General features: G+C 47.3%; 3 protein-coding genes across 3 annotated transcripts; 1 reads left to right on the top strand and 2 right to left on the bottom strand.

Annotated features, from left to right (window-relative positions):
- The first annotated feature begins 510 nt into the window (after positions 1-510).
- LOC103168076 (keratin-associated protein 16-1) lies at positions 511-1,329 on the top strand. The gene is made up of 2 exons (XM_039913479.1): positions 511-849; positions 1,174-1,329. The coding sequence occupies exons 1-2, from the start codon at positions 511-513 to the stop codon at positions 1,327-1,329; spliced, it is 495 nt and encodes a 164-aa protein (XP_039769413.1).
- A 12,138-nt stretch (positions 1,330-13,467) lies between these two features.
- Positions 13,468-14,053, bottom strand: LOC100084880 (keratin-associated protein 4-3). Its single transcript, XM_001507462.3, has one exon. It carries the CDS (start codon positions 13,996-13,998, stop codon positions 13,468-13,470), a length of 531 nt encoding a protein of 176 aa, XP_001507512.2. The 5' UTR covers positions 13,999-14,053.
- A 6,790-nt stretch (positions 14,054-20,843) lies between these two features.
- Positions 20,844-21,356, bottom strand: LOC107547416 (keratin-associated protein 4-7-like). Its single transcript, XM_016226466.2, has one exon. The coding sequence runs from the start codon at positions 21,354-21,356 to the stop codon at positions 20,844-20,846; it is 513 nt and encodes a 170-aa protein (XP_016081952.2).
- Between the last annotated feature and the right edge of the window lie 3,493 nt (positions 21,357-24,849).

The following is a 24,849-nucleotide window of genomic DNA, read 5'->3' as shown; positions in this document are numbered from 1 at the left end:
GACTTCTCCTTTTGCCCCTTCTTTCTGAGTGATACTTAGGCAGCGCAATTAAAACAAGCCTATGATGGCTCACTTGTCATCCCCCACTATTCCTTGGTGGGGACCCTCCTTATCCACCAGGGGATCTGGATACCAAGAGAAAAGGATAACTACGAGTATGCACAGGAGCACTTGGCTTTCCCGAGCGTCCCCAGCGACAGGAAGGGAGGGCAGGCCCCATCCAGGAATGTAGAGTGGCCCACCAACTGCTTGTTTCGATCCAACTGCAGGATAATTGAACCCACATTTAGCACCGAGGCAAACGGGAAGGTGTTTTATGAGAGCAAACAAACAGCCGTTTAATAAGATGCTTGTTGGCAAAGCATTCTAAACAACAACAAGGACGACGAGGGGGTACGTGGGGCCACGTGGGCTAGCCAGGTGATATAAAAATCCAGGCAGACGAGAGGGACTCTGAGTCTCAGGCCATTCTCTCCTCGCAACCCAGGGGCAAATCACACTCCCAGCACTATGTCCGCCAACTGCTGTTCCAGGAATTGCGCCACTGTTCCTGCCATCTCCCTCTGCTCTACTGATGTAAGCTGCGGAAGCCCGATCTGCCTGCCCAGCGCCTGCCAAACTCAGACATGGCAACTGGTAACTTGCCCGGACCCCTGCTGCAGAGCCCCAAGCTGCCCCCCGAGTTGCTGTGAGGCCAGCTGCTGCGAACCAACCTGCTGTGAGCCTGTTTGCTGCGAACCCGCCTGCTGTGAGCCTGTTTGCTGCCAGCCGATCTGCTGTGAGTCCGGGACCTGCGAACCATCGTGCTGTGAGCCTTGCTGCGGCCAACCAGACCCCTGTGTGACCCTGGTGTGTGAACCAGTTTGCTACCAGACAGTCTGCTGCATCCCCAGCCCTTGTGAGCCAACGTGCATTACCGATCCCTGCCAAGAATCACCCTGTGGGACATCGAGCCCCTGTCAACCAACTTGTTTCGATCCCAGCTCGTGCCAAGAAACGGTATGCATTCCCTCTCCTTGCCAACCGACCTGCTACCTCATCCAACGCTGCAGGTCCGTTTCCTGTGAGCCTAATTCTTGCCTGCCTGCCTGCTGCCTCCCCTCATCCTGCCAGACACCCTGCTGTGAGGCCTTCTCCTGCAAACCCGTGTGCAGCGGACCTTCCCCCTGCCAGTCACTCTCCTGCCGACCGGGTTCTTCCGTCTCTGCCGTCGGGCGGGCCCCTTGCTCTCGGCCCACGTGCTACGTGCCGAGTTCCTGCCGACCATCCTGTATCACGTCCATCTCCTATCGACCGGCCTGCTACCGATCGCTCTGCTCCAGCCCGTGACCTGCAAGCCGTACGTCCCGTCGATTTCTTACCGCCCATCTTGCTACCGCCCAACATACCCCTTACCCATTCTGCGCCGAGGACCCTGCGTCACCTCGGCTTCTTACCGCCCAGTCTGCATTCGGTCTGCTTACCCGGAACCCGCCACCTACAAGCCGTCTTGCCGAAAGTCCTCCTCCAGCTCTCCAGATTGCTCTGAGTCCAACGTCTGCAAACCAGCTGTGTCTGAGGCTCCTCCCTGCCAGCCCACCTCCACCGTCACCACGTCCTGCAAGCCCACCAGTCCCGCCCCCTGTGACTCGGCGGAAGCTCCCACCAAACCCTCCTGCTGAGTCTCATCCTGAAGATTTGATTTCACACTCAATATGTTGCTAGTATGAGAAGACCTTGGTCTGCTGCTTGACCTCCACAGGATCAGAAGATCTTTTAGTCTATAGCCACTTCCCCCTGTTTATGCTGCCTTTGCTCTTTCCCAAACCCTGAACTCCTCCCAGCTCCAGATGAAGTCCCAGTTAGGGTACTGGGAATGGAAATCCAGGTTTCCTTTCCAAGGCTCCTGGAAGGCTGTCCACGGTTGAACTCCATCATCTTTAGCCAGGTCTTTTCAATCCCTTTTCATTTCAGAAAAACATTTCTGTTTTTGAGAACCTCTTCTGCATCTTCCCTGCATCCCTGATACTTGATAGCCCTCAGCTGAGAGGGAGAGATTATGAAATGCCAATAAATCTGACTGAGCACACTTAGCAGACATAGTTCTTATGCTGTGGCAATATGGGCATGGTTTGGGGAGGGAGTACATTCCTTTATCCTTGTCTGGTGGGAATTTCTATTTTTACAGGGTCATTTTTCCAATCTGTCTCTGCCACTCTTGTGTTTTACAAAGTCTTATGAGCCCCAATGAGGACCTCCTGCCAATCCGAGGAACATGTTTTTGATTCCTACATCTCAGTCACCAATAAAAATAAAATTGAACCGGAGCCGGGAGTTACCACTTGAGGCACCTTGCAATACCATTCCCATAGATTGGTACCTGGAAATTTCCATTTAACTCAGTATCCTAAAGAGTTCTAGGCCTCAGTCTATTAGAACCACAGGAAGTAGGCTTAGTTCTACCCCAGCACGTGTTTTCATTCAGTGTTTTGCCTAGAACCCTGTTAGGGAATCAGAGGATGTCCATCTGATCCCCACCTCCCCCACCCCTGCTCGTATAAAATACGATGTGCTGATGGGAGAAATGGTTCTGTGCATGTATGTGGGGTTAATGAGTTTTATTTAATGTGGGGTTTGTCAGTAATGTAACTGGAGTATTCTGGAAGAACTGAGTGCACTAGGGACCAAAACAGTCCTAGTTTCCTACAAGGCTCCTCAGAGTGCAGTTCTGCTTCCTCCAGGCAGCAGAGGGTGATCACCCTCCCTCCATATCCTCTCCTGCTTTTCCCGCTTAGTCAGGCCTTCTGCCTGGTTTAGGCTGGGCACAGAAAGCATCAGCTCCTGTCCCTGTGAGAACATACCATGGGAACATGAAAGTCCTGGTCCTGGGCAGTGTGGGATGGAAGGGAACTGGCAGGGATGGAGCAGCCTTTGACCCTCACTCTCTTGGCCCTTGTTTCATCCCTGTGATTTGGGGGGATTCTGGGAAAGGAACCAGGACAGAAAGGACCAAGGCTGGGAATAGGGCAGGGAGGATGAAAAACAAGAAGGAATGTGGAACAGGTTGTGGGGTTTAGATCACAAATCCAGCACAATGGGGGGTAGGTGGGAGGGAGAGAAGCACAGATGAAAACAGGGCCAGGATTTGGGGCAACCAGCATGCCATATAGAGGATAGAAATTTAAAGGAGGGTAGGACACATGAGGGTGCAGGTTGGCAGTATGTAGGGAGGCAAAGCGAGTTTTAAAAAAAAGGTCTTACCTGGGCAACAACTGGTAGCAACAGGAAGATTTCCTTTGTGTTAACCAACGATAAGAAGCAAATAACGCCCAACTAATTTGGTACAGCCAGAAGTGCCAAATGAAATCACAGCCAGCTAGGAACAAGTTTAAAATACTTGATTGGGGTGTTCTTCACAAACGTACCTGAATTTCAATTGGAGAGACAGAAGTCAGCTCCTTCCCCTCTACTTTCCATAAAGCTTAATAATAAATAAAAATAGTTGTGGCTTTTCATATATAACATTTGTTAAGGGCTTATCAAGCATCACATTAAGCGCTGGGTTAGATAAAAAGTCATCAGGCTGGACTCAGTACCTATCCCATGGGGTCTCACAATCTAAGTAGGATGGAAAACAGAAATTAAATCCAGATTCTATAGTTGAGGAAACTGAGACCAAGAAAAGTTAAGAGGCTTGTCCAAGGTCACAGAGCAGGCCAGGGGCAGAGCTGAAATGGTGTTAATCACTGGAGTTGCCAAGTGCAGTTTCTTTAGGAAACCTTAACCCCATAGAGACAGGGGAAACCCGGACTCACAAACAACAGATGCAACAACACAACAGACAACAATCTCCATGTATGAGTGGTGAGATTGGGTTCTTGGCTGTTTCAATCACATACACGGCCACAGGTGAGCATCAAGGTCAGGGTTCTCATCTTTGAGACTGAAGGATAGTTAAAGAAGCATGTGGAGTGAATATAAATGGGTGGCTACTCCCTCCGCTTCATAGACAGCCCCACCTCCTGCTCCTCCTTCACACTGGAGACACACCTGGAGCTGCACTAGAGTTAGCACTGCTGCTTGGGGCTGGCGTATACTTCGGGAGTTGTGAGTTTTCTCACAAGATTTGGTCACTAGGCATAAGCATGGACAGAACTCAAGTTCCCACCTAGGTTATGGAAGAGTCGATCACTAGTATGGGAAAGACAAAGAGGGGAAAGGAAGACTTTCCTTTAGGAGAGTAGGGAAGATTTTAGGGAGATCACACCTGACAGTTTTAGTTTTATCAGTAAAGTATGTGTCCAGGTCATTAGGGGCAAGATATGGGGGAGGGCAGGGGGAAAGAGGTTTGGAGGAAATAATTAAATATCTGAAACAGCTGGCACTGGCAGTGGGCATAAAAGCTAATTAGGATGGAGCAATAATGTTGCCTGGTGGAGGAGATATTAGTGATATAGCAGGTGAGGACGAATTTTAGGTGGTGAGAGATCGTGAGGTTCAGTGGTGTCTGGATTTCCACCAGCAGTGCTCTGCAGTTCAAGTAAAGGAACAGATCAGGGAGGCCAGCGGCAATATTCTCAGAACCTCTCTCCCAACCCCCATAGAAAAAGAGGCAGAGAAACTGCCATTTTGAGGCCCATTGTCCAATTTCTATTAGGTCTGCTCTGATTTAATTTAAGCTCTGAGCATGAGAACCAGAGCTGATATTCACAGCTGCATCAGTGGCCCAAAGCAACCCTCTTAAAAGGAAGAGGGGAAGGACTCTTTAGTTTAATAAGAGTTAAGACTGTAAGTTCCTGGTCAGCAGGGAATATGTCTACCAACTCTGATGTATTCTCCCAAGGACAGTGCTCTGCACAGAGTAAGTGCTCAGTAAATACCACTGATTGACTGATGGGACTAGGAGGAAACTCACCTGGAAGAGACTCCTTGTATCAGGGGCAATAGCACAAAAGATGTGGTGGAGATTGGCAAAAACAAACAAACAGTGGTTTTGGTTTTAACGTAGGGGCAATAGTTTCATAGGCAAATGACTGCTGCTTAATGATAGCTTAAATGCTTGGATGCAGATGGTCTAAACAACAATAAGGAAAAGATGCCATCTGCCGGGCCATAACATTGAGGAAGGGGAGTATATTGGAGGAGGAGAAGGAGTATAAAAGCCACGGGTGCCTAAGAGACTCTCAAACTCAGGAACGTACTCCTTGCAACCGACCGGTACTCTGAATCCAGGACACCATGTCTGACGGCTGCTGTTCCGGAAGTTGTACTGCCCTCCCAGCTGCTCCTGCTGTCTCTATTTGCTGTAATGGGATGAGCTGTGGAAGTGGTCTCTGCTTGCCCAGTGCCTGCCAGAGCCAAACCTGGCAACTGGTTACCTGCCAAGAGACCGGCTGTGGACCATCGAGCTGCTGCCAGCCAATTTCCTGTGACTCCAGCCCCAGCCAACCAACTTGTACTACATCAACTTCCTGTGCGGGTTTTGTTTGCAAGCCGATCTGCTACCGCACAATCTGCTACATTCCCAGCTCCCGTCAGTCATCTAGAACCTTCCAGTCGTCTTGCTGTGAATCTAATCCCTGTCAATCCAAGGGCTGTGATAGCACCTCCTGCCAACAAGGGCCCTGCCAAGAAACAGTGTGCGTTCCCAGTTCATGCCAACCGTCTGCCTGTGAATCCAGTCCTTGCCAACAATCGTGCTGTGAGTCCAGTTCCTGCCAACCTACTGTGTCCAACCAGCTTCCTTGCTGGTTTTGTTGCCAACCAGCTTGCTTGCCTACTCTCTGCTTCATACCTAATACTGATCAGTCAGCCTGTTTAAGCAACACTTGTCAGTCATCTTGCTGTGATTCCAGTCTCAGTCAATCAAAGGGCTGTGAGAATAGCTCCTGCCAACAAACCCCCTGCCAGGAAACGGTGTGTATACCCAGTTCGTGCCAACCAGTTGTCTGTGAATCCGGTCCCTGCCAACAGTCATCCTGTGATTCCAGTTCCTGCCAAGCTCTCTGCTCTGATTCCGGGTCCTGCCAGCAGGCATCCTGTCAACCAACTGTCTGTATGCCTGCGTCCATGCCAGGCAACTTGTTATCAACTGGATTCCAGTCAACAAACAAGCTGTGAGTCGCGATCGTATGGACCGACTTGGTACCAGCCAATCTCCTTCCATTCTCAGTCCTTGTCAAACCATTTCCGGTCAAGCCGTCTTCCTGTGGACCTCTTTCCTGCGAAACCATCATGCTTTGCACCCATCTCCTGCCAGCCACTTTACTGCCGGCACGTTCTTCCACTGTCCGCATCTGCCAGCCGACTTACTTTGTACAACCACCTTCTCCATACCCAGATCCCGCAAATCAGCGGTAGGACTTCCCTTTCCTGTCAACCAACTTGTTACCGACCCATCTGCTCTGTGCCCCTTTCCTGGAAAACAGCCGAGTGTATCTCCAGCTCTTTCCGGCCTTCCTGCTGTGTTACCGGTTCCTATGAGCCAGATAGCTGTGGTTCCAATTACTACCGACCAAGCACTCCATGTTTTTATAAAGCAGCCAGTTGTGCACCCGCTTCCTGCTGCCCCACTAGCTACAGGAAGAGTTCCTGCAGGTCAACTTACTGCTGATAAAATGGTGTTTCGCTCCTCACCTGGGTCGGCCTTGCGTGCAAGCAGTGTAGGCCTTTTATCCTGTTGCTTGGCATAGTTCAGTTAGCTCCCAGCATGTGCTGTCACTACCTGTAAGCCACTGGCAACGATTTCGACTAGGAAATCTCTTTCTGTCATTGTCCAAGAGATGGGACCAGCTACTAAGAATTAGTTTTTTCACATACGAGAGCAGACTATGTCTGCGTGTCCTGATGTGTTAATCTTGCATCATTTTAGCAGAGCAGCTGTCTTTCAGATTTTCTCTCCAGGTGTCTTGCTTTCCAAGTTCACAAGTTCAAAGATTTGTTCTAAGCTCTTCAAGAGTAAAGTACCTCCTCCAGGCAAATGCTAATAAACTTGACCAACTCATGACCGCTGTGTTTCTTGATATTCTTCAGTCATTTCAAATATGTCTGGTTTGTAGAATTCCCTACTGAGACATTTAAGTATGGCAGCCCTGTGGGTACTTGGTCCACTGGTCCCATAGTCACTGGTGCCCATGGTTGTGGTGGGGAATGTGTAGACCAACATGCCAACATGAAAAAGGACCACTGAGGAACAATGGAACTGGAACAGAGCCAACTTAGCTTTGATTTTCCTGCCTTCATCCTCTCCTGGTCCTTCCTCTGTCCAGGACCACAGCTCCAGAGGAAGGAGTGCAATCAGGTGGGATAGTCATGCCACTGCTCCTCTGCCCAGATCCACTTACTGCCTTCACTGCTCCATCAGCCTCCAGGATGGCTGCACCCACTTTGGAAAAAGATGGGGAGAGGAGTGGAGAAATACTAATCCACAATTTCTGCCTCACTGAACTAGATAGGACACAAAGGCATAACCCAGTGGAATTTATTGTCACACAAAGAATGGTATTATATTGAGTGCTTACTGTGCTCAGAGTACTGTACTAAGCACTTGGGAGAGTACAATTCAACGGAGTTGGTAGACCACATTCTCTTCCCACAATGAACTTAACTGTAGATGGGGAGACAGATATTAATATATATATATAAAGTATGTACATAAATGCTGCGGGGCTGCGGGTGTATGAATTCCAAATATCTAAAGGGTACAAATCCAAGTTCATAGAAGATGGCAGAAGAGATAGGGTGTCAGGAAATGAGGCCTTAATCAGGGAAGACTGTTAGTTTGGTGATATTTCACCTAATAAACCAGCATGGGAAAAGAGGGGAACAGACAGAGTGCAATCCCAGTAATTTACCTGGAGTCCTGCAACCTTGTGACTGTGATCCTTACAGATTCATATATGTGATGTGCTCATTAGTGTAGGATCTGAATCCTTGCTCTGCCATAGACTTTGGGGTGATTTGGATCAGCATTTTCATCACTAGTTTTCACCTGTGAAATGGGAAAAAAACCAAAATTATTTCAATGTGTAGATTACCAGGGAGATAGATTAGTCAAAATGATTTCTAAGAATGCAGTATTGTGAATTAACACTTTTAGGTACCCTGAAAGGGATTGAATTTCTTAAAAAGTCTTCACAATTTAAATTCACAGTTTAAACACTTAGAAGATGGAAAGATAGAAAATGGTTTTCTCTTGGTCTGGAGCTCTTGCCTAAGTGCTCTGTGCTTATTGTCTTCTCCCTAAACCCTGTAATCATTTCCTCTCTTGAGTGGGTAAGCTTTGAATCTATTTGGATCTTGAGCAGGCATTAGGCCCAATTTGACTATATCATTAGTGTGAGAGAGGCTGTGAGAATTAATGATGGGTAAGGAGGCATCCATTCTATTTCAGCAACTCTAAATGCTGATTATCATCCCTCTCAATAATGATAATTATAATGGTAGTGTTTGGTAACTGCTCACTATGCTCCAAGCACTGTACTAAGGATACAAATTAATTGGGTTGGACACAGTCTCTGTCCCAAATGGGGCTCACAGTCTAAAGTGGAGGGTGCATAGGGTTTTAATGCCTATTTTGTGGATGAGGATATTGAAGCACAAAAAAGTTAAGTGACTGGTCCAAGGTCATGCAGTAGGCAAGTGGCATAACTAGGGATTTGAACTCAGGCCTCCTGACACCCAGGCCTGGGTTCTTTCCACTAGGACTTCTTCTTCTCAAGGTTGAAGATTGTCACCCCTGCAAAAAGATCATGGGTTTTGGGGGATCAGAGCTGAAAATGGAACTGATTAAAGTTAGTTTCTACTTACTTCCCATTGTCAAGGTCAGTGGGTAAATGTAGATAGGAACATAATGACGGATACGATAATTAACATGATGCTTTCACTCTTCTAACCCCTGGTATCCTCAGAGCAATGAGAAAGGTGTTAGGCTGCACTGTCCAAGCAATCTAATCTCGGTAAAGTCAGAAGAGACAGTCTCATTCAATGATTTTCAGGATGCCCCACAGGAGTGGGGCTTTCTATCAGGGAGAAACCTCAGTTGGTCATGCATGCAGAGCCTTGCAAAATCAATAAGGCTTCTCCAAAGATTACTGGAGTATTCTAGCTCATGCTAGCCTCATTCCACCCAATTTGCTGCCAAATCCCACTTGCTGCAGAACCACCTGCTGCCACACTACCTGTGGTCCTAATCTTGTTGCCGAACTACCTCCCCTCCCCTGCTTGTAAAGATGACACAGTTGCCCAAATTCACTGGACCTCCTGAAGCCACGTGGGACAAGGATCGGGCTGCCTGCCCATAATAAGCCACCTGCCTGACACCAACCTGGACCACAGTCTCTTCACCTTTGGAAACTCAATGTCTACCCCCTCAGTCAGTGTGGACACTGGTTTCCAAACAGCATTAAGCTTTGGCCAAATCCTAAAAGACATCTCAGTCTCCCCATCCTCTTGTCTGGCTTGGTACCAACATGTTAGTCTAAGGAGGGACAATGGATTGCCTGTGATAATCCATCTGGATTCAGAAATCCCTTCTTCAGTCCCTAGTCCAGTATCCGTGAACCTAATCCTTCCAGTATGAAACCCATTTTTCTTCCCATCCTGACCTTAATCCTTTTTCAATAGAATTTCCTTCTCAGAACAGAAAATCCTGGCATCATGATGAATCTACTTCTTGAGTGTTTGTCCTCAGCTCCTGGCAAGTCCCATGAAAAAATCAGGTACTGAAAGGCACACTCCAATCGATGGTATTTGCCTGAGCACTAAATGGATTGAATATAATTTAGTTAGTAGACACATTCTCTTCCTCTAAAAAGTTTGCAATCTAGCACTAAAATATTACAGGTAGGGGGAAACAAAATAAAGTTTGAAGATGTAACAGAATTGCTATTGAGGACTACCCATGTGCAAAGAATGCTTATATACAGGTGCTAAAGAAGGGCTAAACTGGTAGTAGTAGAGGCTGGAGAAGATTCTTAAAGGAGATTTAATTTTAGAACTTTAGATGGGGAAAGTAGTGAACGTGAAGGGGGAGGGAATTTCAGACAGGAGACTTGGCATGAGCAAGACGTCAAAGTGAGAGACAGAGAATGAGGTACACTGAGTACTACTACTACTAATAATAATGTTGGTATTTGTTAAGCGCTTACTATGTGCAGAGTACTGTTCAAAGAGCTGGGGTAGATACAGAGTAATCAGGTTGTCCCACATGAGGCTCACAGTTAATCCCCATTTTAAAGATGAGGTAACTGAGGCACAGAAAATTAAGTGACTTGCCTACGGTCACACAGCTGACAAGCGGCAGAGCCGGAACTTGAACCCATAACTTCTGATTCCCAAGTCTGGGCTCTTTCCACTGAGCCACGCTGCTTCTCTAGTATTAGTATTAATAATATTTATCATGTGCTTTCTGTGTGCAGAACACTGTAGTAAACACTGGAAAAGAATACACGGGGGGCTCACAATCTGAAAATAAAAAGGGAAAGGGGCCTGACACATGAGGAAGGAGGGAAAAAGAAACCACTAAGACAACATAAAGACAAAACCAAAATAAGTAGGGTATTTGGTTAGTGGAGCAGAATTTCAGGCTCCTTAGGGTTCAGAGACTGCTACAGCGGCTGTGCCACAATCCTCCAGAGGCTCTGTGGAGGCCACACCAGTCCTGCAGCTGCTTTTCTCCTGAGGGTGGTGTTGCTGCTGTTGAAGATGGTGATTATGATCATGAAATACGATGACTGACATAGAAGCCCTCTTAAGGGGAAGAGCAAGTATCACTTTGAGTGAGTCAGCACCTAAGCCTCCCACTCCCCTGAAACCACTTCTAGACCAGAAGTCAACTTCATTATCCGGAGGAAGGCACATAGATATGAGCAGCATGACTTTCCCAAGAAGTTATAGCAATAGATTCACAGGTTCCGGGGCACTCTGACAGGGAAAGCTGTTCCAACCATGGAAGATGGTAGCATCCCCTTCTCATGTCTAGGGGATTCTGCTCTGGATTTGGCCATGAGAAGCAGCATAGCCTGGTGGATAGAGCATGTGTCTGATTATCATAAAGACTGGGTTCTAATCCAGACTTTGCCACTTAATAATAATGAATAATTATTATACTTGTTCAGCACTTACTCTGTGCCAAGCACTGTTCATTCATTCCGTTGTATTTACTGACCTCTTACTGTGTGCAGAACACTGTACTAAGCACTTCAAAAATACAATTTGGTAACAAATAAAGACAATCCCTACTCAACAGCAGGCTCACAGTCTAGAAGCGGGGGATACAAAGTGCTGGGGTAGATTCAAGTTAGTCAGATTGGATACAGTCCCTGTCCCACATGAGGCTCACACTTTTAATCCCCATTTTACAGATGAGGGAACTGAGGCCCAGAGAAGTGAAGTGATCTGCCCAAGGTCACACAGCAGTCAAGTGGTGGAGCCAGGATTAGAACCCATGACCTTCTGACTCTCAGGCTTCTGTTCTATCCACTAAGCCACACTGCTTCTTTCCTGCTGTGTGGCCCTGGGACAGACACTTAACTTCTCTGTGCCTCAGTTACCTCAGCTGTAAAATGAGGATTAAGTTTGTGAGTCCCATATGGGATAGGGACTATGTCCAACCTGATTTGCTTGTATCTACCCCAGCACTTAGAACAGTGTCTAGCACAGAGTGAGCACTTAACAAATGCTGTAGTTACTATTATATTAAGCTACTTCACACTGGGGCTTTATGGATATTTGCAGGGGTTGATCGGAACCACATCTGAGAAGCAGTGCGATTTAGTGGAAAGAGCATGGGCCTGGGAGTCAGAGGACCTGGGTTCTAATCCTGCCTCTGGCAATACACTCTGTGACCTTGGGCAAGTCACTTGTGTCTCAGTTTCCTTAACTGTAAATTGGGGATTAAATACCTTTTATCCCTCTTACAGAGACTGTGACCCCATGTGGGACAGGATCTATGTTTGACCTAATTAACTTGTACCTATCCCAGCACTTAGAACGGTGCTTGATACACAGTAAGCACATAACAAATACCATAAAAAAGTAGTCACTTCCAGACCTGGTAAAATCAAACAGGGCAAGCTGTGGGCTCTAATTACAAGATTCCCTGCCAGCCTGGAGCCAGACTAGAATGTTCCTGTTTGGGCAGCCTTCCCTGATTGGAACCATCATGAAGGAAAGGGGGACATTTGGAAGGTCTCACCTTCGTTGTGTGCCCCCAGATAGCTTCTGCTAGTGCACTCCAGATGTCTCAAGAAAATTTGCTGCCTCCATTCTGTGAATGAATGTATTTTCACCTCCAGAAATCCCCGTGGGTTTGGAGTTTGCATGCTAATGAAGACCCAAGGGGTTACAGTAGAAGCCTGGAAAAAATTTGAAAAAACCTCCACTCTTCTCCTTGAAAGTCATCAAGAACTTCATCTGTAAATCTCTGATTTCAAGAATGCTGAGGTTTTTCCATAATTACAAATATATTAGTTCCATTTCCTCCTGCAGATCACAGCCCTTCCTAGAAGACACCCAGACAACTCTGCAGAAGAAGCTCATTCCCTGATCCTAGCTCCCAGAACTCCCAAATGGAGAGCTCTCTCCACATGGTTTAAGCATTCTCTCCCTTAATTATCTCCATCCTCCTCTTTGCTAATCTTCCTTGTGATTGGCATTTTTCCAAATAGTGCCATCTGTAAAGTGACTGACGACTGGTTTATGAGTTACACGTTTGGAAGGGAGTAGCGAAAGTGAGTGACTTTAATCCTCCCCATGTGGGCAGAGTCAACTTTTCTGCCCACTTGACCACGCACAGTCTGGGTTGATGAGCTTAGGCACCAGGTAGCTTTGAAGTGTGCCTCTCAGCACATAGTTTGTTAATGGAATTGGTGAGGAATCGAGGAACTCTGAAGAAATAAAGATTTGTGTTGCCAAAATTTTTCAATTATCCATAGGGCTTGGCCAGCAATCAAGGACAAACACTCAGGAAATAAAGATTTACAATGCCAGGATATTTCTGTGCCGGGAAGGGAAATTTTATTAGAGATAATTGGGGACATAATAAGGGTGAGGATTGGGAAGTGAAGGCAGTGTTTTAGAAGGCTTGAAGGATTCGGCAAACCAGAATCCAGACCATGGGCCGAGGAAGGTATTTAACAAGTGGGGTGGATCGCCGCAGAACACTTCCTTGCCTCTTCTTGGATTGACATGCCACTGAGCCAGTTGGGAGGACGAGGACTGAGATGTCCTTTGGGCTTTTTGGTTGATGGCGTCAATTCTGTTTGGAAACCGGTGTCCATGCTGGCTGTGGAGAGATGAGCTTGAGTAGGAGGCTTGGCCTGGTTCCATGGCAGTGAGGATTGTGGGTCCTAAGTTGGGGTTAGGCAGTGTGGCGCATTATGGGCAGGCAGCACAATCTTTCTCCTAGGTGGCTTCAGGAGAGACACTTAACCTGGACATCCTGTGGAAGGTCATTGACTACAAGCAGCTGGTGGGAGTGGAGGTTGTTCAGTAGCAAGCTGATGAACCGCAAGTAGGGCGGCAGCAGCTAGTCCTGCAGCAAGTGGTTTGGCAGCAAGGTGGGCTGCAGCAAGGCTGGCAGCAGCTGGGCACACAACAGGTCGGGCGGCAGCAAGTTGTCCGGCAGCAAGTGGTTTGGCAACACAATGGGCGGCAGCAAGGCTGGCAGCAGCTAGTCACGCAACAGGCTGGGCGGCAGCAGGGTTGACAGCAGCTGGAAGCACAGCAAGGACGGGGGCAGCAGGGCCTGCAGCAGGTGGACACGCAGCAGGCTGGGCGGCAGCAAGTGGGCTGGCAGCAGACCGACTGGCAGCAAGTGGGCCTGCAGCAGGTCGGGCGACAACAGCTGGTCACACAGCACGTTGGGCGGCAGCAGGTGGTCTTGCAGCAAGTGGTCTGGCAGCAAGTCGGGGGGCAGCAAGGACTGAGGCAGCAGCTGGGCTGGCAGCAGGTCTCTTGGCAGCAGCCTCTTCTGCAGCTCAAGGCAGAGCAGACGGATCCACAGCAGGAGTTGACCATGTCGTCGGTTGGTTCAGCGTCTGGCGCTATCTCAGAAGAGAAGGAGGAGATTCCTGAGTCTGAATGCCTCCTGGTGCCCTGGGCCCCTTATATACCTTAACTGATGATGGGTGGTGGGGCAGTGACTGATTATCCACTATGCCAGATCTCTTCCTTACTATTGTTACAGCCAATTGAAAAGCAGCAAATAGATTAGCGATTAAGTTTCTGCCAAGGAAGTGTGCTTAGGCCCTAGGGAAGGATAATTTTCTTCCCTGTCACCCTCAGCCAATGAGGCCCTTGTTTCCAAAAGCCCAATTTTGAGCTTCCCTCTTTCCTGAGGAACATTTCCTCACTTCAGCCATTTTCTGCCATCGTCAACCAGGGTTCTGTCAGGTGACTGTGTGACCTGGCAGATCACTCTCTCTTTGTCTTCCTTGCGGTGGAGCATGCTATGAGGCACACAGGTGGCTGGGTCACATGGAGTGAAGGTCCCCTTTGTGGGATAATGCTCAGGATTAAAACACCTTCCCGTAGGAAGTAATGCAGGTTGGGGGAAGGCAGGAAGGGGACACAGGCGAGAGCTCAGTTGGGAGTCACCAGGGAATCATGAGGAAGAAGACGGCTGAGTGAGCGACGACAGGTTGTTAGGATCCCGACAGAATTCGGCCTCTGGTGTCCATCACAATGCCAATGACTTGCTGACTTGACCAAGCTCGGTAGTGGGTCGGCCATGATGGTATCGAACAAAAGAGCAATTGATTAGCTACGTTCTGCCCCGGGTGGAGCGGCTCTGGAGTGTGAGGCACTTATAGGGAGAACCTGTCAAAAAGAACCTGTGAAAAAGTATAATCTGAAACTGTAGTCTTGGGCCATAAAGTTTGAAGACGATGGTGATGTCATGCATCATGAGGAATGACGATGAGCAGTGGATGGGAGACTTCAGGACTGAGAATCCTCTCCCCTGCTTTAAAGTCTTACTGATGGCACATCTCCTCCAAGAGGCCTTCCCTGACTAAGCCCCCACTTTCCTTTTCTCCCACTCCCTTCTGCGTCACCCTGACTTGCTCCCTTTATTCATCCCTGTAGAAGGCACCACCATCCTCCTGTCTCACAAGTCTGTGACAGTGTTATCTGTGATTCCTCTCTTCCATTCAACCCACATATTAAATCCTTCACTAAATCCTGTTGGTCCCACCTTCACAACATTGGTAAAATCCACCCTTTCCTATCCATCCAACCTGCTACCACTTTAATAGGATCACAATTGACTACCCAGTCTCCTGTCTCTTCCCACTCCAGTCCATACTTCACTCTGTTGCCCGGATCATTTTTCTACAGAAACTTACAGGACCTGTCTTCCCACTCCTCAAAAAACTCCAGTGGTTGCCCACCCAACTCCTTATCAAACATAAACTCTTCACGGCTGGTTTTAAAACACTCCACCACCTTGCCCCCTCCTACCTCACCTTGCTATTCTCCTTCTACAACTCAGCCCACACACTTCACCTACCTAATGCTAACCTTCTCAGTGTGCCTCGATCTTGCCTTGATGTGCCTAGCTTGCTGCCGACCCCTAGCCCACATAATAATAATAATAATGTTGGTATTTGTTAAGCGCTTACTATGTGCCAAGCACTGTTCTAAGCACTGGGGGAGATACAGGGGAATCAGGTTGTCCCACATGAGGCTCACAGTCTTAATCCCCATTTTACAGATGAGGTAACTGAGGCCCAGAGAAGTGAAGTGACTTGCCCACAGTCACACAGCTGACAAGTGGCAGAGCTGGAATTCGAACCCATGACCTCTGACTCCCAAGCCCAGGCTCTTTCCACTAAGGCACTCTGCTTCTCTGCCTGCCTCAAATCTGATAGACATTTATTCTCCCTTTCTTCAAAGCTTTATTGGAAGGCACATCTCTCCAGGAAGCCTTCCCAGACTAAGCTCCTTCTTTTCTTTTCTCCCAATCCCTTGGGCGTCATCCTGACTTGCTCCCTTGGTTCTTTCTCACTCCCACCTCCACAGCACTTATGAACATATCTGTAAATTTATTTATTTGTATTAGTATCTGTCTCCCCCCCACCCTAGACTGTAAGCTCATTGTGGGCAGGGAATGTGTCAGTTTATTGTTGCATTATACTCTCCCAATTGCTTAGTACAGCGTTCTGCCCACAGCAAATGCTCAATAAATAAGCATGGCTTAGTGGAAAGAGCACCGGCTTGGGAGTCAGAAGTTGTGGGTTCTAATCCTGGCTCCGCTATTTGCCTGCTGTGTGACCTTGGGAAAGCCACTTAACTTCTCTGTGCCTCAGTTACCTCATCTGTGAAATGGAGATTTAGACCGTGAGTCCCACGTGGGACAACCTGATTACCTTGTATCTACCTCAAACAATAGAACAGTGCCTTGGCATATAGTAAGAGCTTAACAAATACCATTATTATTATTATTGTAAGTGGATCTTGTTAACTTTTGGGGCAACTTAGGTCAAGTTAAGGTGGAATACCAGGCTAGGGTCAATCTGTTGTAAAACCTGCATTTTTAAAAATAGCCCCTACAGCTGCATTGCTGCAGCTGTTCTATTTACAAGTGTCTTGCTGTGGTAATAATAATAATAATTGTGGTTTCTGTTACATGCTATGTGACAGGCACTGTACTAAGCACTGGGTTGGATGCAAGCAAATTGGATCTAACACAGTCCCTGTCCTACATGGGACTCATAATCTTAATCCCCATTTTACAGATTTACTCAGTTTTACTGAGGCACTGAGAAGTGAAGTGATTTGCCCAAGGTCACACAGCAGAGAAGTGGTGGAACCAGGATTAGACCCCAGATTCTTCTGATGCCCAGGCTCATACCCTATCCACTAGGCCATACTGCTTCTCTAAACATCACAGACATAATATTCTGCCTTGCACATTTCTATAAAGTTTTTCACATTTCCCTTTAAATAAAAGAAGGTGTCCAGGCTGTTTGTGTACCAACTACCCAAAAGACAAAGAAACCTACATTTTTGAATAGGGGAGGGAACTGAGACATTTCAGAATTCTCCTCCAAACAGCTGTCGTAACTGCTGTTTCTGGTTTAGCAGGTAAAAATCCTGACCCTCCCATGCCTCCAAGGGTGAAAATCTATTTATTCGCAGGATGGTGGCAGCCAATTTTCTCGGGAGCTCAGGTGAGCACTAACAGGAGCTATCTGGAAGTGCCTAGAAAAGGCAAGGACACCCAAGAGTTCTCCTATCCCCCAGGACAGGTCCAACTGGGGAAGGTTGTCTCGAACAGGCATATTCCGGTCTATCTCAGGACAGGGAACCCAGTCCAAGGAATCTTGTAGTTCAAACCCACAGCTTGCTCTGACTTAGCATCCTGCGGCTGGAAGCGATCTGGAATTGACTGTACTCTCCCAAATGCTTAACGCAGTGTTCTGTACACAGTAAGTGCTCAATAAATGTTATTGCTTGATTGACTGACCTACTTCTGAAACAGCCACAAAACTCAGTCTGTAGGTGCCTTGTGTCAAATGTGGGGCAAAATCTCTTAAATGTTGGCAAGGGATGTCACAATCCCCAATGGCTGAAACTTACTGGGGGTAGAGAACATGCCTGCACAACTCTGTTGTATTGTAATTTCCCAAGTGCTTACTACAGTGTTGTGGACACAGTAAGTGGTTAATAAATAGCATTGATTAATTGATTGTTTGATGAAACAGCTCTCCCTGTTTGAGCGCCACAGGGCATATGACTCTACTGCTATTTTTTCTTAGGAAGCAAATAATAATGTTGGTATTTGTTAAGCGCTTACTCTGTGCTGAGCACTGTTCTAAGCGCTGGGGTAGACATAGGGGAATCAGGTTGTCCCACGTGGGGCTCACAGTCTTAATCCCCATTTTACAGATGAGGGAACTGAGGCACAGAGAAGTTAAGTGACTTGCCCACAGTCACACAGCCGACAAGTGGCAGAGCTGGGATTCGAACTCATGAGCCCTGACTCCAAAGCCCATGCTCTTTCCACTGAGCCACGCTGCTTCTCCTAATAATAATAATAGTGGTATTTGTTAAGCACTTACAATGTTCCAGGCACTGTACTAAGCACTGGGGTGGGTACATGTAAATTGGGTTGGACACAGTCCCTGTCCCATATAGGGCTCACAATCTCAATCCCCATTTTACAGATGAGGTCACTGAGGCACAGAGAAGTGAAGTGAACTTGGCCACAGTACCAGAAACGGTTAATCAGGCATTCCATCACTCAGTTGTATTACTGAGCACTTACTGTGTGCAGAGCCCCATACTAAGAACTTGGGATAACAATATAAAGGACGCATTCCTTGCCCACACTGAGCTTAACATTCTAGACAGTAATATACTGTATTTATTGAATGCTTACTGTGTGCAGAATACTATACTGAGTGCTTGGAAGAGTACAGTACAATAGACTTGGCAGGCCACATTCCTTCCCCACAGTGAGCTTGCAGTCAAGAGGGGGAGACAGACATTAATATAAAAAAAATCACGGCAATGTATGTAAGTGCTTTGGGGATGAGGGAGGGATGAAAAAAGGGAACAAATCTAAGTGCAAGGGGGACGCAGAAGGGAGTGGGAGAAGAGGAAATGAGGTCAGAGAAGGGTGCTTGGAGGAGATGTGCCTTCGATAAGGATAAGTGCCTTCAATAAGAGAGCTCGGATTCCTGGAGGTCTGCAGTCAGCATTTCAGGCTGGGAGAATCCATTTGGCATATAAACTTCTTCTTGAATCAAAGACTCATTTGCCGGTATTTTCATGACTCGGTCCCCCAGAATTCACCTCTTTTATTTCTAAGGCAGGTTTCATTGCAGGTTCTTACACCTGAGGTTTGCAGCCGTACTTCCAGAGGATTAGATACTGGGGGCTTTGAGCAGATTTCCTCTCACTTCTCCACTCTAACTTCCGATAACATGTCTCCAAAGACTACAATCAATTAATTATATTTATTGAGTGTGTATTGAGTGCAGAGCACTGTATTAAGCAACTGGAAAAGTACACTATAATAGAGTTGGTTGATATGGCCTCTGCCCCCAAGTAGCTTACAGTCTAGAGGGGGACACAGAAATTATTAATATAAATAATTAAATTACAGAAATTTGAATGTAAATGTAAATTACATAAGTGCTGTGGGGCCAAGGGTGATGTGAATAAAGGGTACAAATCAAAGGGCAAGTGGGAGGCAGAAAAGAGTGGGAGAAGACAAAATGAGGGCTTAGTTGGAGAAGGCCTCCTGGAGAAGAGTGCTTTTAAGAAGGCTTTGAAGGTGGAGAGAGTAGTTGCTTGTCTATGAGCAGCTTAACCAAACTGCTCCCAAAGATTTTCATGTTTAATGATCTTAATTGACTTTAAAATAGTTTCAGTTAACAAGAACACTTTAACTGCAAGTGGTTTAACTGCAGTAAAACGTGTACATGTGCATGTATGCAGTAAAACATGCAGTAAAACATTCCATAATCTATAGATCCCCTTTGATTTCAGCACAGAAATGAACAAAAACAATAAACTCTTTCAGCAGCATTTTTTTAAAAGTCATGATTAAATGCATTTCCCCCCTAGCTGGTGACTTTCTCCAAATGGGGAAGTGCAGTTCAACAAAGTAGGAGAATATTCAAGATATGCTGATGTCCCAGTTCCCTTTCTCCATACTTGTGACAACCATTCCTAGAGGCAAATCTAAAACATTCATTCTCTGGTCTGAGAATTTTTGACCCCCAGATGTAGAATTATTTTATTTATGGCTTATGGATTAGTCTCTCACTAACCTCTTCCTTCGTCCTTTTCTCCAGTTCTACCACTTATTAGGCTTATTTTCAGTATTACCGTGATATAGAAAAGCAGCATGGCCTAGTGGAACTAGCCCTGGCTTGGGAGTCAGAGTGCCTGGCTTCTAATCCCGGCTCTGCCACTTGTCTTCTGGATGTGACCTTGAGCAAATCACTTAACTTCATCTGTAAAATGGGGATTAAGACTGTGAATCCCATGTGGGACAGGGACAGTGTCCAACCCCATTATCTTTTATCTACTCCAGCACTTAGTACAGTGACTGGTATATAGTAAGTGCTTAACAAATGCCATAAAAAAGTGACTGGTGCCTGGTTCATGAATTTTGCTGCTTGAAGGGCGCAACAAGAATGAGTGACTGAGTGAATAAATTCAAGTCTCTAGATGCTCTCCCCCATTCATAAATATCTGAGATTAATGAGCCTAGAGACCAGTGTGATTTGGACTGTGGATCCCAGCGCCTGGCTTACCATGGGATTTGGCCATAAACCAAGGACAAACACTTGAGAAATAAAGATTCACGATGCCAGGATATGTCTGTGCTGGGAAGGAAAAATTTATTAGAGAAGAGTGGGGCCAAAAGAATGTTGAAGAGCTGGATGGGAAGACAGCATTTCAGGCTGGGAGAATCCAGCACTCTGGAACCCGGACGGAGGGATGAGAAAGGGATTTCACAGATCTGATTGATCTCCAGGGAACACTCCCTTGTCCATCTTCAGATCTACACACTGTCACTGGGCCACCAGAGATGTTGGAGAGGGTGAAATGTCCTTTGGGCATTTGGCTGGCGGCTTCAGTGTTGTTTGAAAACTGGTGTTCATGTTGGCTGAGGAGTGCGGCTGTTGGTTGCCATGGTGGTGAGGAACTGTGAAACTCAGGTTTTCGGTTTGCTCAGCTATATTCAGGCAGGCTTCTCCCAGACAGCTTCACATGACCAAGAGGTTAGGGGCTTCTGGGTGGATGGTCAGGGGTGGTAAGCAGCTGGAGGGAGGAGAGGTGGTTTAGCAACAAAGTGATGGTCTGTAAGTAGGGCAGGAGCAGGTAGTTCTGCAGCAAGCGGTTTAGCAACAAGATGGGCGGCAGCAAGGTTGGCAGCAGGTGGGCACACAACAGGTTGGACGGCAGCAGATCGTCCGACAGCAAGTGGTTTGGCAGCATGTTGGGCGGCAGCAAGGCTGGCAGCAGCTAGTCACACAACAGGCTGGGCGGCAGCAAGGTTGGCAACAGTTGGGCACACAGCAAGGTCGGGGGCAGCAGGGCCTGCAGCAGGTAGTCATACAGCAAGGTCGGGGACAGCAGGGCCTGCAGCAGCTGGACACGCAGCAGACTGGGAGGCAGCAAGTGGGCTGGCAGCAGACCGACTGGCAGCAAGTGGGCCTGCAGCAGGTCGGGCGACAGCAGCTGGTCACACAACACGTTGGGCGGCAGCAGGTGGTTCTGCAGCAAGTCGTCTGACAGCACGTCGGGGGGCAGCAAGGGCTGCAGCAGCAGCTGGGCTGACAGCAGGTCTCTTGGCAGCAGCCCCTTCCGCAGCTCAGGTTGGAGCAGACGGATCCACAGCAGGAGTTGACCATGGTGTCGGTTGGTTCAGGGTCTGGTCTTGTCTCAGAAGAGGAGGAGACTCCTGAGTTTGAATAAATCCCGGTGATCCGAGCCCCTTATATACTGTGAAGGGATGGTGAGTAGGGACAGAGAAACTGATGATCCATCAAGCAGGATCTCTTCCTTAGCATCTTTGAGGCCAATCGGGAAGAAATGAGTAGATTAACAATTAGCGTTCTTCCAAGGAAGTGTGTTCAACCTCCTGGGAAGGATAATTTCCTTCTCCGTCGACCTCAGCAACAGCCTATCAATGCCTTGCTTCCCAAGACACAAATTTGAACTTCCTCCTCTCCTGAGGAACATTTCCTCACTTCAGCCACTTTCCTGCCTTCATCACTGTGGCTCATTCAGGTGAACAAGGGTCCCTACAGATCACTCTCTCGCTTCCTTGCAAGGAACATGCTATTAGTCAAATATAGATTTAGGTCACATGGGGTGAAGGTCCCCATCCTAAGGCAGTATTCAGAATCAAACAACTTCCTGAAGGAAGAAATGCTGGCTGTGGGAGAGCAGGAAGGGGTCACTGCCAGGCGATCAGTGGAGTCACTAGGGAATCATAAGGAAGGAGATGTCTGTGAGCAATGTCAGCTTGTCAGGGTCTCAACCAAGGACTCGACAGCTCATGTCTATTGTCCCTTCCTCTGCCCTACTGACCTGAAACTGTTAGCCAGTGGGTTGACCATGTTTCTAATCAATCAATCAGTTGTATTTACTGAGCATTTAGTATGTGCTGAGCATGTACTAAGTGCTTGGAAGAGAACAATATAAGACAGTAAGGACACACATTCCCTGCCCTACAAGGAGCTTACATCTAGAGGGGGAGTCAGACCCTAAAATAAATTATAAAGGCTATGGGACTGAGGATGGGGTGAATAAGGAGAACATATCCAAGGGCAAGGGTGATGCAGAAGGTAGTGGGAGTAGGGGAAATAAAGGTTTAGGAGAGGAAGCCCTCTTGGAAGAGATGGGATTTTAATAAGGCCTTGAAGGTGGGGAGTGTGATTGTCGGTTATGAAATGGGAGGGAGTTCCAAGCCGGAAGTAGGACATGGGAAAGGGATCAGTGGTGAGATAGAGGAGATCAAGGTACAAGGAGTAGGTTGGTGTTAGAAGTTCATTCAAGAGCATTTTTTGAGCACTTACTATGTGCAGAGCACTGTACTAAGCGTTTGGAATGTACAATTCGGTAACAAAGACCATCCCTGCCCATTGACGGGCTTACAGTCTAATCAGGGGAGACAGACGGACAAAACAAGACAGCTTAATCGCAATAAATAGAATCAAGGGGCTGTACATCTCATTAACAAAATAAATAGGGTAATAAAAATATATACAAATGAGTACAGTGCTGAGGGGAGGGGAAAGGAGGGGGGAGGAGCAGAGGGAAAGGGGGGGAAAGAGGGCTTAGCTGAGGGGAGATGAAGCGGGGGGCAGAGAGGGAGCAGAGGGAGCAGAGGGAGCAAAGGGAAAAGGGGAAGCTCAGTCTGGGAAGGCCTCTTGGAGGAAGTGAGCTCTTAGTAAGGCTTTGAAGAGGGGAAGAGAGTTTGGCAGAGGTGAGGAGGGAGGGCATTCCAGGACAGCAGGAGGACATGGGCCAGGGGTCGACAGAGGGATAGGCATGAACGGGGGACAGTGAGGAGGTGGGTGGCAGAGGAGCGGAGCATGTGAGGTGGGCAGTAGAAAGAGAGAAGGGAGGAGAGGTAAAAGGGTGCAAAGTGATGGAGAGCCTTGAAGCCCAGAGTGAGAAGTTTTCGTTTTGTGCGGAGGTTGATAGGCAACCACTGGAAGATTTTAAGGAGGGGAGTGACATGCCCAGAGCGTTTCTGCACAAAGATGATCTGGGCAGCGGAATGAAGAATAGACTGGAGCGGGGAGAGACAGGAGGAAGGGAGATCAGAGAGAAGGCTGACACAATAATCCAGATGAGATATTATGAGAGCCTGTGCCAGAAGTGTGAAGTGACTGTGTGGGGTTGTAATAGGAAATCAGTGAGGTAAGATAGGAGAGGGCAAAGCGACTGAGTGCTTTAAAGCCAATGGTTAGGAGTTTTGGTTTAATAAATAGGTGGATGGGCACCCAGTGGGGGAGCTTGAGGAAAAGGGAAACATGGAGTGAATTTTTTTTAGACAAATGATCTGGGCAGCTGAGTAAAGTACGGACTGGAGTGTGGTAGAGACAAAAAGCATAGAGATTAGCAATGAGGCTGATGCAGTAGTCGAAGTGCGTTACGATAAGTATTGGATCAATGTGGGAGCAGTTTGGAAGGAGAAGAAAGGGTGGATTTAAGCAATATTTTGAAGATAGAACTGACAGGGTTTGGTGACAGATTGAATATGTGGGATGAATGAGAGAGATGAGTTTGAGATTATGGGCCCGTGAGAGGTAGAATAATGGTTCTGCCTACTCTGATGGAAATGTCAGGGGGAAGGCAGGATTTGAGTGAGAAAATGAGGAGTTCTGTTCCAGTAATATTCTGTTCCAGTAATATTAATTTTGAGGTGTCAGGGAGGTATCCAAGGAGAGCTGTTCTGAAGGCAGGAGGAAATACCACTTGTCCGCTCTGTGGCCTTGGGCAAGTCACTTAACTTCTCTGTGCCTCATTTACCTTATCTATAAAATGGGGATGAAGACTGTGAACCCCACGTGGGACATCTGATCGCCTCGTATCTCCCCCAGTGCTTAGAACAGTACTTGGCACACAGTAAGTGCTTAGCAAATACCAATGTTTATTGTTATTATTATTATTATTAAATGCGGAGACTTCAAGGGAAAGAGATCAGGACTGGAAACGTAGATTTGGGAATTACCTGCATAGAGATGGTAATTGAAGCCTTTGGAGTAAATGAGTTTTCCAGGGAGTGAGTGTAGGTGGAGAATAGAGGGGATCCAGCACTGAGCCCTGAGGGACTCAAACGGTTAGAGGGTGGACCAGGAGGTCAGTGGAGTTGAGGAGAGATAGAAAGTGGGCAAAGGAAGAGTCAAGGGACCATCCATTTGGTTATTGAAGTCCCCTTGGATCAATGTAGGGATGGGAGAAGAGAGGAGGAATGTGAGAAAGGGATCAAAATGATTCAGGAAATTGGTAGGTATGGAACAAGTGGGCAATTGACCTGGACATATGCTGGTCCACATGGAGTAGCCCCGGAGCTCGACACATCCAAGGGAAAAGTGCTCCATATCAAATGGTGGAAACTTCAGTCTGAGATCTTAGGTTTCACACTTGAACTCTGATAACGATGGAGTTATCTACAGTCAGGAACAGTGATGAGCCACAGTTCAGTGGTTACACAACCGAGAATCTACGCAGAGGAATAGGTCTTGGTGCTAGTTGGCTTTCACGCTTTTCACTACCTGTCAAATACTTGTTGAGGGTAGGAGGTGCAACAAGAAAGGAGTGAGACAGGACTGCATTGTGAACTGAAGGGCAAGTTCCAGGATGATGATGATGATGGTGGTGGTATTTGTT

The sequence above is a fragment of the Ornithorhynchus anatinus genome, chromosome 11 (assembly GCF_004115215.2).
Source record: "Ornithorhynchus anatinus isolate Pmale09 chromosome 11, mOrnAna1.pri.v4, whole genome shotgun sequence".
Taxonomy (NCBI): Eukaryota; Metazoa; Chordata; class Mammalia; order Monotremata; family Ornithorhynchidae; genus Ornithorhynchus; species Ornithorhynchus anatinus.
Note: the sequence above shows the minus strand (reverse complement) of the source record. Positions and strands in the feature narration are given on the sequence as shown.